Source organism: Falco naumanni, chromosome 2 (assembly GCF_017639655.2).
Source record: "Falco naumanni isolate bFalNau1 chromosome 2, bFalNau1.pat, whole genome shotgun sequence".
NCBI lineage: Eukaryota > Metazoa > Chordata > Aves > Falconiformes > Falconidae > Falco > Falco naumanni.
Window position 1 is genome coordinate 8,047,764 of NC_054055.1, and position 14,392 is coordinate 8,062,155.

At 36.0% G+C, this 14,392-nt stretch overlaps 1 protein-coding gene across 8 annotated transcripts in view; it reads left to right on the forward strand.

Annotated features, from left to right (window-relative positions):
• The window catches only part of PICALM (phosphatidylinositol binding clathrin assembly protein), a 71,145-nt gene that overhangs the window by 31,534 nt on the left and 25,219 nt on the right, over nt 1-14,392 (forward strand). For all 8 annotated transcript variants that reach the window (XM_040583302.1, XM_040583304.1, XM_040583305.1 and 5 more), the window contains exons 3-12: nt 882-957; nt 2,177-2,279; nt 4,486-4,579; nt 5,090-5,201; nt 6,533-6,639; nt 7,900-7,941; nt 8,638-8,723; nt 9,935-10,058; nt 10,397-10,533; nt 12,846-12,946. In XM_040583302.1, coding sequence (XP_040439236.1) covers nt 882-957; nt 2,177-2,279; nt 4,486-4,579; nt 5,090-5,201; nt 6,533-6,639; nt 7,900-7,941; nt 8,638-8,723; nt 9,935-10,058; nt 10,397-10,533; nt 12,846-12,946 — 982 coding nt within the window. The remainder of the gene's footprint in view (nt 1-881; nt 958-2,176; nt 2,280-4,485; nt 4,580-5,089; nt 5,202-6,532; nt 6,640-7,899; nt 7,942-8,637; nt 8,724-9,934; nt 10,059-10,396; nt 10,534-12,845; nt 12,947-14,392) is intronic.

Here is a 14,392-nt window from a genome sequence, read left to right on the forward strand (position 1 = left end):
TGTCAAGAACCTGTAAATCTCTGTAAAAAAAACTGAAAAGCATTTGGTCCTCCAGATTTTGCTTGCTTTATTTACAGCAAAGGGCTGAGTGCCTTTACTTCAGTCTTTTTTTTGATGTAACCTACATTTATGCTAATGAAAATTATTCAGTAGCACATGTTATGCTAATCAGCATTATTTTTCCTCTGTCAAAATGTTATTGCAAGTGAATGATTGGTTTATTTTTGTAGGAGCTCTCTATACAGTGGTTCATAAGACAAAACTATTTGTTCTACTAAATTAAAATGTGGTGCCAATAATCTGAAATGTGTCTTTACAAGATGAAAATAGCATTCATTAGTTTTGTGAAACGTAATTTGGAATTGTGTGTAACTAAGGAGATATACTGTGTGATACTGTGTTAATGCTTTATATGGGTTCTTATGTTTGTTTAAAGTTTGATTTATAAGCAAAAACTTTTATATCACCTTATTTTCCTATTTAAGCTAAGTACCATTACAACTGTATGCTGAGCAAACATTGGTAAAATGCAATTAACTGTTACAAAATTGAAGTCAGTGAAACAATTGTGAGCACATAAAATGAAAATGTATTTGGGAGATTTTTTTCCAAAGCTTCCAGTTCCATATTCTGGCTTAAAATAAACAGTGTCTTTCAGTCAGAGGCCTTCATGCAATATTTATGTGACTTTGATTTGTTCAGATTTTTACATAAAAAATAACTAGCTTCATCTGAAAATTCAGCTGACTTTTTGTAATAGTTTCCAGGTTTGAGATCAGTCTTAAAGCTTAAAAGTCGGATAAAAAGTTTCTAGTACTGTTACCTCAGTTCCAGCTTATTGGTAATATAGTAAAAGCATTCAAATTTTTCCTTTCATCTAGCGTTTTATCCAGTATCTGGCGTCCAGAAACACATTGTTTAATTTGAGCAATTTCCTAGACAAAAGTGGATTGCAAGGTAAGGCATCTTTTTCATTGAAAGTTAGTAGTGTGCTGGGTGACAGTAAATGCAACTTGGTAACTCTAATGGACAGTGTAATTTAAGAAGTAATTTTTTTGTCTGTTTTACCTCACTGCATTTCTTTAAAATGCAACTGTGGTATGGTAGAAGCTGCTGGAGGAATTTTTCATGTTTAATGGAAAGCTTACTTATAAATGCTTCTGACTTGTTATTCCTCTTAGTTTTGAAGAGATTTCTCCATTTGTATAGGTATATTTTGATTAGTAAGTTAAACTTCAAAAAATGCATCGTATGTACATCAGATACAGTGTCTCAGGGAAATAAGAGCTATGTCTAAAAAACCCACCCCAAAATAACTTTTGGGAAATAGTTTGAAGACCATTCCATCCATCTTTGAGACTAATTCCATGGGCAAGTAAGCTTTTTCTCTGGAAGGGTATTTCAGTTGAAACATCTGAACTGAACCGTGATGCTGCAGTTCAGTGCAGTTCTGATCATATGTGTAGCTGTCATAATTATTTTTTCCTCCTGAGGTTGTTTCTTACTTTCTGCATTACTACTTATGTAGCTTCTTCTAATTTTTGCCACGAGTTTGCTGAAACAGGCACACAGGTTGGTTGCCTGGGAACAGAAACCTCCTCGGTGTTAACCAAGGATCTACCAAATTGCCTCATTTTATTGAGTCTTAATTTCCGTAGTCTCAGTATAGATTATGAACAGATCTTTTTATTTTTCCGTATTCTTAGATTGACAGTTATCAAAATATTTCCTGTTGCCACTGTTTTAAAATAGAAGAAATTCTGTCATGTCTTAATGTTGTCTGCAATGCCTTTTTTTTTTGTACTCAGTTGCAATTGAGAGGATGTGTTGGGGAGTTGATGCAAACATCTTTGTGAATGCATCATGTAATTTTTTTGATAGTCATTTCTGTTATATTATGAAAGAACTTGCATACAAATGCTTTGTTTTGCTTTTGGAAGTAATTTCCTTAGAAATTAAATGTAAACTTCTGCGTAGTTCAGGTCTTCTAGTTATTTGCAGTATTTTCTAATTTACATGGTGAATTTGAAGTGCACAGTCTTTCATAATACATTGTATTTTTGCCTGATTCTTGATATTTAATGAAGCTGTGTTGTGTTAATATCTTGCAATTTATTTAGAGTAAGGTTCTTGAATTGACTGGGTAAGTAACAAGCTTCTGAAACTTGTTTTTTAGGTTATGACATGTCAACATTCATCAGACGGTATAGTAGGTATCTGAATGAAAAGGCAGTTTCCTATAGGCAAGTGGCTTTTGACTTCACAAAAGTAAAAAGAGGGTAAGGACTGGATTTTGTTTTGCTTACCTTAAGGTTTTGTCTTATGTCCTGTAATTCAAGTGGAAAATGCCAATGTTGGCTCTAGCACAGTACAGACATCTGCTTTTTTCAGTTGAGTATCTCCTGTGATACAGAAAGGCTCAAGTGCCCAGTTATGTGGATTGCAAAAATATTTCACTTCAGTTGTTGTAATTTTGCTTCTTTAAACATTAACAGTTTAATATAAAGAAATGAAAAATGGTACATATCAGAGTATATGTAAAAAAAAAAGTTGGGACAAATCTTCCGTGATACATCACAAAGTTACTTTGTCTTGCACGTAATATAGGGGACTTTACAATTTACTTATGTTTCTAGTTCTGGAATATTTAAATGACAGGTGTTTTGTGAAACACCTTGCAGTCCTTCTGGGTGTTTCTCTATTCTTGTTTCAAAATATCTGTATGAAGTTTACTACCTTTGTAAATGTAGTGCAGTTCATACTTTTAAACAGAACGTTGCGGAAGATGGTATTCTCAGTTTATCTACAAGAATTAAATTTTTCCCTGGAAAGTGAGCTCCTTTAAGAGAAATGAGTTGTTTGAGACTAGGTGTCTGTTTACATATAAAATAACAGAGTGCAGAGCACCAGTAGTTGAGCAAATTAAATGTTATAGTGGATGATAGAATTAATTGGAGATTTCCTTCATTGGGAAGGCTGGAGAGTATGCACTGGTCACCGTTGAAAGTCTTTCCCTCTTTGTCCATTATCTCTCAATGCTGTGCTTTTTAAAGTTTAAAAACCTAATTTTAGTTTTACATTTGGGCATTCTTTCTCATCCATCCATGGGTTAACTTCTGTTGAAGCTAAAAACTTAATTCTTAACCCACAAAAATCTCAAACCTGTTAAATAACTGCAGTAGTAGGCTGTCTGATGATGCCTTGTGTTAATGTTAAAGGCATTCGGAATTGGCCTGGGAGCACAGTCCAAATACCTTATGCCTCCTTGCTAATAGCATAGTCTGATTGGTTTTGAAGTGTGATGATAAAGTAAAAGCAGGGGGAATGCTTGGGCCTCTTTTGCTCTTTCTGCCTTTAGAGATGGTTGAAGTCCCAACAGCACAGAACCCTTTTGCCTTTTCAAGGTGTAGTGTGTGTGTGTGGTCAGGTATCTGCAGATACACTAGGGAGATACGCAGTTGTTCTATAATCAGAAGTTTTAGGCCTAATGAGGTGAATTATTTAGCCTATAGCATGTGCCTAGAGGTCCTTCGATTGCTGCCACCAGAACAGTTAGCCCTGTTGGCTCACAGATCTACCTTTTCCACACCTTGGGTTTTTTTTTCAGGGCCCATGCCCTGCCACATCAAGCTCATTGCAGTTGCTCTTTGCTGTTAGGAGGGAGTATACAGCACAAATAGAAAGCTGGAAGCAGCACGCTTTCCATTGCTTTCCAGTCTGGAGAAGAGCCACAGCCTTTTCTGTGCAGATGCACTGCAAGATCTGCACTTGCAGGAAACATTTGGTTTGCTGTGTGCATGCTGATGAACTGCAAGGCTGTCCAATTTGTCTTGCAGAAAGCAGTTGTTTCTTGTTACTGAGGTGATTTAGTCTTTTTCTCCGTTGTTGCTTTTCTTGGATAGTTTTGGTATTAATTTGATGAAGTTTTCTCAAATACACAGGCAATCTTAGTCTATTCAATCTGAACAATTAATAAACAACCAAATATTGGTAGTCAGCCATTAAAAGGAATTGTCATGTAGTCTCTATAATCTTTCTGAAAAAACTTGAAAAACATATTGCCATATTTGTTTGTTCTTTCTTACTGCTTTTAGTTGAAAAGAAAATCATCCAAACTGACACAAAATAATAATCAGGTGATTGGAAAGAGTGTAGGTGAAAATTTGCTTCATAAATAACCTTCAGAGCATTTTTTTTGGTCGCCTGATGCATCATAGCTCTGCTGTGTTTCTGAGCATGATCAGTTTCATTTCCTCTGAATGAAAACTCAGATTCATATTTTGGCCAAATAAAAGTCATTGCTTGGGTACACTGTGGTTATTAGAGTTGTATTGGCTAGCCAGCATTCCTAAACACCAAAATGCCTGCTCTGAATGGCAATGATTTAAATGCTTACTTTGACCTACTTCAATTTTCTACATTATGTTTCTTACTATCAGTTGCCTTCAATTCAGGTGAGGAATTTTCTTTTGTTTTGCATAACAGGGCTGATGGAGTGATGAGAACAATGAGCACGGAAAAACTCCTAAAAACTGTACCAATTATACAAAATCAAATGGATGCACTTCTTGACTTCAATGTAAGTTTAGTAGCATGTATATTAGACACATACTATTGGCTTTGTCATACAAACCTGCACAGGCTTGTAAAATAGGTTGAGATTAAAGGTTTTGAACTTGGTTCCGTGTTATCTGCACAGCTTAACACAAATAGTGTTGTTCATTGGTATACCCCCAAGAAATCAGAAAAAAGAAATATGATGCTCACTGGAGAGAATGCTTTGTGCTGAATTAGTGGTGTTTGTTATGTACACTGTGTAAGAATTGTTTGTTCACTTAAAAGTAGTTTATTTCTGCCCTTTGTCTTCTAGTTACGTTAATGTTAGTTAAGAAAAATGTCTGCCAAAATGATGTGATCTAATTCTGTGCTGCGAGATCCTGTGTTGATTTGCTGTACTGCTACTTTCCACTAATAGCCAGTGAGGTGACTGGAAAGCATGCCTTGGGATAGACTACTGGAGTTCAGCGAGAAGTTTTCCAATGAGGAATCAATTCAGTGAAATTAACTTTTTTTTTTCTGATCTTCCTAGGTCAATAGCAATGAACTTACAAATGGTGTAATTAATGCTGCCTTCATGCTGCTCTTCAAAGATGCCATTAGACTGTTTGCAGCATATAACGAAGGGATTATTAACCTCTTGGGTAAATATAACTGCTTTCTGCAATGTTAAACTTTGGGGAGGGAACTCAGTAAACAGTTGCAAAGAGCTGAAATAGTTGAAATAGTCAAAATAGTCTTAACTGTAAAACCTGAAAATGTTGCTGTTATTTCCGATTCAGATTTATTTCCAAGGTTTTTCTGGCCAGTTGCATTTTCCATTGCATTCTTTACAGGTATGAAAGCAAAGCCCATTCAGGATTTTCTTCACTTAACTTTTTTTTCTTGCATTGGTGCTTTGTGGTTTGGGTGTGGGGTTTTTTTTGTCTTATTGAACTGTATGGCAAATGTGAATTATGGTATTTGTTTCTTTAAGAAACAAGATCAGACTTTGTTTCTTTTAAAGTGGAATAAGTTATGTTCAGTTAAAAATTTGTAGTCACAGTATCTGTGATTGCTTGGCTATTGAAACTTTAATGTTGCTTGGTTTTATAGATTGGTTAGCTTATGTTTCTAGAACATATCTTACATTTTAAGGGGAATTACAAATTCAGGGTTCAGGCCCTTTCACTTGCACACACTGGATACGCAGGAGAACATAAATTTGGAAAATAATTAACTTGAAAGTAATCTGATTTGCTTGACTTGGTTGCATGCTGTGATTGGATCAAGCTACCTGATTACTGTTATTACCCAGTGCTTGCAAAACAGAAGGCAAAATCCAGAACTGGTAAAGGACAGTCTGAAGTCAGTCTTTTTCAGTCTGAAGCCCCCATCTGCTTCTTTTCACTCACTAAGAATTAGCATGTGGGTGCCTTTGCTCATGTTTTGAGTGAAGCTTAGTATAGAAACAGGCCTTGAAAGTGCTGTTTCAAGAAGGGGGATGGGGACCCTCTTGCTTTTAGCATGGGTGTTTTGTAATCAATTGCACTTCATTGTAGACTGCACTGCAACAAGAGGCATCAGTCTGGCAGAGTATCAAAATCCTGTGTGACATGTGGCCGCTGGAATAGAGTAGATGCTTGACAGCCAGATTGTAAAATTGCCTTCCCTCCCTGCCCCTGCCAAGAAGATAAATTTACATTTTTCCGGGTGGCCTATTCTTAAACTTGATTGCCCTCTTCAGGGTGGTTATGCTTTTGTGAGATCTAGTACCTGCAAGGTAAGGTGCAGTTGTATGCATATGATCATTAGCTCCTGTTCCAAGAAGCTTTTGTTGTTTGGTGCAAGTCAGGCATATTGACTTCTGCAGTAAAGGTAATGAAACAGTTCTGCAGGCATTTTCCATTTGTCTTGGTTTACATGCTTTTACTTTGCATATCCTTTGCAGAATGCTTGATTTCTTACTTAATGTGAGTATTCTTACTGTTCATAGAAAAGTACTTTGATATGAAAAAGAACCAGTGCAAAGAAGGCCTTGATATATATAAGAAGTTCCTCACTAGAATGACACGGATCTCGGAGTTCCTTAAAGTTGCAGAGGTAAACTTCAGTTAGCCAAACTATGCCCTTTATTTAAAGCCACTTATAAAGTACTTGTTTTCTCGTAAAGCAGGTAAGTGTTCCTTCCAGCCTAACTGCGGTTCAGTCAAGGGTCATCTTCTCAGTCTTGACCCTGGTGATTAGTTCATTTCATGACTGTATTGAAAAACCTGCTGCAGAATGTTTGTTTTATCTTTTACTGAAGGAGGGTGTATAAATATGCATTTTAAAACTTCTTTATTTTGAATTATATATGTTTTTATATAATAATATATATTTTTATATTTTATATAAAACTTCTTGGTTACATAATAATTTTGAGCTTTCTTTGAAGAATAGCCTTGCTTTAAACAAATAAAGTAACTTCAAGGTCATCTGCTGTTTTATATGATTCTAGCTGTATTCTAGTTTGACATCCACAATTCTGCCATAAGTTTTAGATGAAATAACAGCTTCACAAGTAAGAAATTGAGACAAGTAGATGAATGTGATTTCTTTTTTTTTAAGATGTTTTGGCTATAGGTGTCTTCATAGATGAAAAAGTAGTTACCTCGTAAAATATTTTTTGTTTTATTTAAAATATATTTAGTCTGTTGCATTCTTGTTTGTAGAGCATTGCTGACTTGATATTCTAGTATTATGGAATTCCTCAGTTGAGATGTGTTCCTGTTCTGGTTTTGCCTTCCTTCATTATTCATACCTCTCTTAACAAAGAAGTTTTAAAGCTTGTCTCACTGTCTGTTCTCTGTTGGAGATACTACCTTCAGGTATCTTCAGTGTATAAGACTATCAACTGAAGTGGAAAGTATTAATCTTTCTGTTGTAACTATATCTATCCTGCTGCAGGATATCTTACGTTTAATCTGCATTTTAGAAAACTTCTTTACAGAACTTTGAAGGTGCTTTGTTTTAGCAAATACATGCTTTATATCGGTAGGTCTGAGAACTTGGCGCGTAAATTGTGGGATAGGCAAACTGCTCTGGTCTTAAGATTCTGAAACACTTGATTCTTGCTCTGTTCTATTTATGAGGTTGTATCTGTTAAAATATCTCTGTAACACACCTACGTCAAATGTATATACATTTAACAGAAGAACGTATTAAACCCAGCCATTATAGAGTCAGACTGTTAAGATTTAAAATGTGAATGGACAGGTTTGTGCTTTTTACATGACTTTGTCTTAATGTTGTTTGCTTTTTGAGCATTTCTGCCTTTAACAAAAGCAAACAGGTTCTAAAAGCTCATTTGTTTTATTACAGCAAGTTGGAATTGACAGAGGAGACATACCAGATCTCTCACAGGTAGATAAACCTATTATGTGTCTGCCAATTACGTGTCTGTTTTGGGGCTGCATAATCAGAAAAACTTGGCATTATGGCATTCGCTTATGCTTTCTTGTGTACACTGTCACCAAGTTTTTTCCAAGCTTGTGATTAAATCCAGCCTCTGTTAGAACCTGGCTTCTATATGCAGTGATCCTATTGTAAAAAATCATAGATAATTTCTGTCATACTCCTGAGTGTTAAGACAACATTATTTCTATCATCCTTGAAGATGCAATTAATACCTGTGAGTTCATTTTAAGAAGCTGTGTTTTTTAGCAAGCTTACTTCTGGCTACATGCCCATTAAATCATTGTGAAGGCTTGCAGAGCATGTGCGTGGAAATGATTTCAGGTACAATCTCCTCCTTAGTCTCTCTTGAAATACTGACTGCTTCTGATTGTCTGCTTGCTGTTTCCTAGCTGTTAATTTTAACATCTCTTGACATATTTCAGTACTTACTGGTGAGTCGTCATGACAGAGTAATGTAGTGAGGAGAGTTTATCACCTGATATTTTAAGTAATTAAATACATACAGGAGGCCAAGATGCTGTATAAATATTCTGAGCTGTTGTACCAGTTGCCCTTACAGTTGCATTTTCTGAAAGTCTTTTAACTACTGATTTGCTTTCCATTACATTCTTCAAATCTGATCCTGAATGTTTCTTTTTGCAGGCACCGAGTAGCCTTCTTGATGCTTTGGAACAACATTTAGCTTCTCTAGAAGGGAAGAAAATCAAAGATTCCACAGCTGCAAGCAGGTGCTTATGCCCTTGTCCTTTTAAAGAATTGTTGAATTGAATGTTAAATCCATTATTTTTGACTACGTTATGAACTGTGGTTTGTGTAGGCTATGTTGAAGACGTATTGACAAGTTATCATGTGTCTTTTGCTGAGTACTTAAGACAGCTTCTTCCAGGTCAACAGAACTAGAATCTAAGGAGCTGCAAGCACTTGCTGTAGAATCCCTTGTAACATCTAATCTTGAAGTTCTGAAGAGAAACTAAGTTTTTTCACTTACTGCCTGCAGATGTTAATTTTATGTTAACAATTAGATTTATATAAGGTATGCGACATTTATTAATATCCTTAAACTTTTATATCTCAACGTTAATCCCTTTTTGTCAAAAGTAAGGAAATGCGTCCAGAAGTCCTTATGTTTAATCCCCAATTACTTTAAGAATGGATTCTTAAAGCCATATTGTATATGATAAAAGGCATTCACTGGTTTTTGAGTGCTTGCTAAAACACAAAGTGCAATCCAGAGAAGTCCTGTAGGCAACTAACTTGTTTAAATTTGAAGAAGCTTAATACTGGGGGGAAGACTTTCAACATTAAGTAGTGTTTCTTTATTGCATGTTCAAAAAATAAGGCAGTAATATTTTGGTTTTTTTATGGTAGTGACAATATCAGGGCTTAGCACCATTTCATTAGCTGCTTTGCAGAATATTTGCTTTCTTTTGTAGGTTTACTTCAGTTTCTAAAGTGTTTGTTTTAAATCTTCTTGCATACTCAAATGTGATGATAAATTGCAAACTTTTCCTCTGGGATATGCTAGGTGCATTGATAGTTTCTTAACTAAACCTGTGAAGTTAGCAGCAGTTTTAATAGGAGCCCAAATTGTCGGAGATTCCCATGTGTCTACAAATAATGCCATTTTAAGCAAAGAAGAAAAGAGCAAAGACTTCAAACATGAATTCTGTGATGCAGTTCGGAAGCAAAACATTTAAGGGGGGAAAATCCAAAATCCAGTGTATCGGAGTAAATAGCGTGATTTCTAGGCATTTTCATTTTGCAGTTCATGTGGTGTGTCTTGTTAAAACTTACCACTTTGTATTGTACAGTGTAAGATACAGCCAATGTTACGAAGAGTTCAGGAGGAGACTGGGTGGATACAAGCAAAGTGTTCTTTAGATGTTTCTATCACGTGTCACCTATTAACAGCCAGGTTTTCTCCTGTTGATTACTTTAGGGCTACCACCCTTTCCAATGCAGTCTCTTCCCTTGCAAGCACCGGCTTGTCCCTCACAAAAGTTGATGAAAGGGAAAAGCAAGCTGCGTTAGAGGAAGAACAGGCTCGCTTAAAAGCTTTAAAGGTAGGCATACAGAATTTTAAACTGAAAACACTTTTTCTATGTTCTTATTAATAGGTTATTAGGATTCTTAAAGGAGCAAAGGGGAAAAAAGTTAATAATACTGAATATGTACTATTGGCACAGTGCTGGAAGTAGAATCTTATGTACTTATACCATACAATTTGTGGAGGGTTTGTTAAAATAATTTCTGAAGCATTTGTGGCACCAGTGACTCTTGTAGCTGAATGTAGAGTGTGGAATAAATAAAAAACATTCTTGAGTTCCGCTTTATTTATCTCCAAAGTCATATACAAAAATGCTGTTTCTGGATTTCTTATGCCAGCTCACTTTCCCAACAGGAACAACGTCTAAAAGAACTTGCAAAGAAAACTCATACCTCTTTAACAACCGCAGCTTCTCCTGTGTCAACTGCAGCAGGAAGCATCATGACTACACCAGCCATTGATATTTTTTCTACCCCTAGCTCTTCAAACAGGTATGCTTCATGGTGTTGCTTCACTGTGAGATGCATAGCAGCTAGGATTTCCTCTTAATTTCTGTTGTGGAGTGTACAATGCAGAAGGTTGGGTATAGAATACACTAGTGATGTGATAAGAAATGATGTTTTGGGTAAAGTTGATGGGGAAAATAACCTATTACCATAAATAACGTGTTTTCATTGTCCATTTGCAAAATAGTTTCTGATACGAACCAGCTGCTGACAGCCCATGTAGCTTTTCTTAGTCAGTGAGCGAGTTAGCTGTAAACGACACATGCTTTTCCCCAAAGAACCGTACAAGTTAATTTGGGAAAAGTGAAAAATTTAGTTTGGGAGATCATAAAGATAAAACTGAATTTGATGTTGCATTTATAGATCTTTAAAAGTAGAGTGGTAACAAAGTTCTTGATGGATTTTCAGAAAAAGGAAAGCCTGAAACAGGGTTTGAAAGAAGAGGCAGGTTTTGCAGTCTTGAGTTGTATGTGGAACATCTCTGTCTGCAGGGACTTGCAAAGATAGTGCAAGAGTACTTCCTGCACACTAATATTGATCTTTGACTAGCAGGAGCTGTTGTTATGAGTAAATGTGTGATCTTCATTCTGTAAAATAACCTGTCAAATCAAGCAGTAGCAGAAGGTACAGTGCTTTTGTCAGTATAGAAGGAAATAGCCCTCTGAAAGCATATTTTTGCTTTGAGTGTGATTCTAAACATAAAGGATTGCTTAGTAGTTAAAACTCACATAAGAATGTACTTGTCTTTTAAAGAAGTCAGCACTTTGACTGCCACCTTTTCCCATTAGAAAGATATTGTAGGAAATTACTTGACACTAAATATGTAGAAAATAGTTGAATCATGTATTGGGAGCTAGAGAATCTGTCAGTGTTAGTAACTGAAAGATTTTCTTGAAAAAAGATTTTATTTTAAATTGCTTGTTAGAAGTCAGAATATATGAAATGGATGTATGCTTTGAACTAGTAACTTGGATATCTGATCTTGCTTGTTATGAGGTTTGAAACATAGAAGCATCTGATAAAGCTTCTTTAAACAGCCAGAAATGCTACATAGTGAAGACAAGAGCATTTTCTTCTAGAAAAACAAATGCTAGTTTTTCATCATGTTTAAATTCAGTTGCTGGCAGCATGACTGCTGTGAGCAAAGAACAGATTTTACAGCAGTAGCTGCTATGAAAGGGATATGTTGGGTCATCAGATCAGTTGCTTGCTATTAGATGCAAAGTCTCTGATTAATCCTTATCACTAACTTGAGCAAGCTTTACCTTGAAAATCATCTTGTTTCTGCTGCTCACCTTACAGGGCTGTGCCACACCGTGCTGCTTTTTAACAGGAGCAGTAGTGGCAAAATGTGATTTCAGTCACTGTTGAAACAAAATAGTAAAAACTGAATGATACAAGTGATTGGGTCAGCAAGTGAATATACAGAGATCTAGGATGTTCCTACTTGCCTTTAAACTCGTGCCAGTCCTATTTGAAAAGATGCTGGGTGCCACAGTGACTTAGCTTCTGTCTGTGGTAACAGCTGTACATGCAAATTTTGGTTCACTTTGTGTGCTAAAAAGTTCTGGGTGAACCCAGTACTCCATTTATTATCATTATTCAAGACTAATTTAAAGTATGAAACATGCAAGAGGTTGAATTTTACTGTTCCTGTTAGACTTGTATGTTAAACTGCTGCAATAATTTCGAGACTTCACTCTATCTTCATGTGATGGTCTTAGATTTCAGTTTGGTTTTGAATAGTCTAAAATGTGCATTTAAATAAATTTTCACATGACTGATGTGTGAGCAGGTGTTTCAAGGCTTCTTATATTTTGCTTTCCCCAAAGTTCTTTAATAGCTCATTTTTCAGTGGTGGTTGACACAGTGGAAAGATATGAATTGTGGAATTTAGATGTAACATTTTGGTGGTGTAGCCCACTAGAGTTCATTCTGTCAGTCTGCTTTTGTCATACTGCGGGACTTTCATGAGGTTATTTTAAAAGTTGAAGACTGCTGAACATAAAATGCTTTATCCCTGGTGTTGGGCTGTGAGGAAGATGAGAAGACTGGTTGTCTTTCCATCTTAGCTTTGACTAAAGTCACTTGGCATAACACAGAATTTAGTTTGCTTAATTAACACTTTTCTGCAGAACTGAATGTGAAGTTCACCAGACTTTCTGATTTTGGCATCGTTCTGTTTTGTAATGACTAATTAGTAACAAAGCTTTCCTTATTTTTGACAGTCACTAGTGTTTTCCTTGCATTGTAAACTGTAATGAAGTTCAAACAGTTGTATTAATTTATCTTTGTAGCACTTCAAAGCTGCCAAATGATCTGCTTGATTTGCAGCCAACTTTTCATCCATCTGTACATCCTATATCTGCTGCTCCACAAGTAGGAAGTACCTGGGGAGGTAAGAATTCTGATTGGGATTAAGGTTCTAATTGCTATGGCCATGTTCCTGTAAATGTTTCCCCTAGTCTGTGGGCTATTTCTTCCTTAAGACATCTTGCAAAGACAAGCTACAAGGGATGCGGATGAATGATGGGAGCAGAAAAAGTCAAAGCTAGGTATGAATTAAAGTAATGTAGCAGCATGTGGGGATTACAGAGAATTTCAAGATGAGAGTCCTTAGTAGCAAAGTTACTTTAATTATTGACCAGCCCTGTCAGACCAGCCTTATATCTGTTGTCTTCAAAAGTATGTGAGAAGTTGGTTCTGTCAAGATGTCTGCCAGAAAGCCCATGTTGCACACATGGGAACTTGCACACAGAATTTTAATACACATTTTAAATTTTGTCTGATGTTAAATCAAATAACGGTTGATGATAACCATTGCAGGTGATAATAGAGCAGAACTCGGATGAGGCCTGAAAGGAGGTATTTGTGATAGGCGTGCATAGAAGGAAAGAAAATAAGTTACGGAGTTGGTAACCAGAGTTAGTTACTGAAAATACAGTAAGGCATCTCTTTATAGAGTCTCTGCTGGGTTTCAATTAACTACAAAGGCAAATTAGCAAAAAGCTATGGTTGGATCTCTAAGTGAAGAGACAAAATTTATAAGGAACTTCCCCCCCCCCCCCCCCCTCTTATTTTCTCCCCCTTCCCTCCAAAACTTATTTCAGAACACCCAAATTATCATTCTGCCCAGTTGCTAGGGTGGACTTAATGAGTTATACTATTTTATTGATATAGGGAAGCCCTTAAACCAAGGAGGCAAGCAAGAGCGTTCTAGGAAGTCATGAATGTTACTTAAATATTAGTTTGAGTGTTAGAGCTTTTAGTCATTTGCTTGAAGCCATTTTTCTCTTTGCTGCTTTGCAATGTTTCAGAATGCTTCTGGTATAGGTAACGTTGCCTGCTTACACCATAAGTTATACTGGTGGAAGACTGAAAATCTCTTACAAAGATGTTTCTTTTTACTTTTCTGCATAAGTGGCATGTAATAAGAGTAAACTCCTGAACTATGTGGCTATTTCCAGGTTATTTTTTAAAACGTAAATCAGATGCTTGCAAAAATGCTTTCTTTTATGATGTGAAAAATTGGGGGTTGTTACTTCAGAAAGTTTCATAGGTGTCAGAAGAATCCTGTTTTGAAATTTTACTATTTTTTTGAGCTATAGCTTTTCCTATATATCTTCATAATAAGCAGTGTTTGTATTCTACTTTTTTATTTACTTTTTGCTGCTGTACTTTGTTTTGTGTACCTTCTCACATTTGTTTGCAGAGAAATAATACGTAATTCTGAGTGATGGAGGCAATACTAATATATGTGGTAGTGTCATAAATATAGTTGTTTACTTGTCCTTTAGTTTTGAGCAGTGCATCTTTTGAGAAAGATGCAGTGAGGAGCTTATGG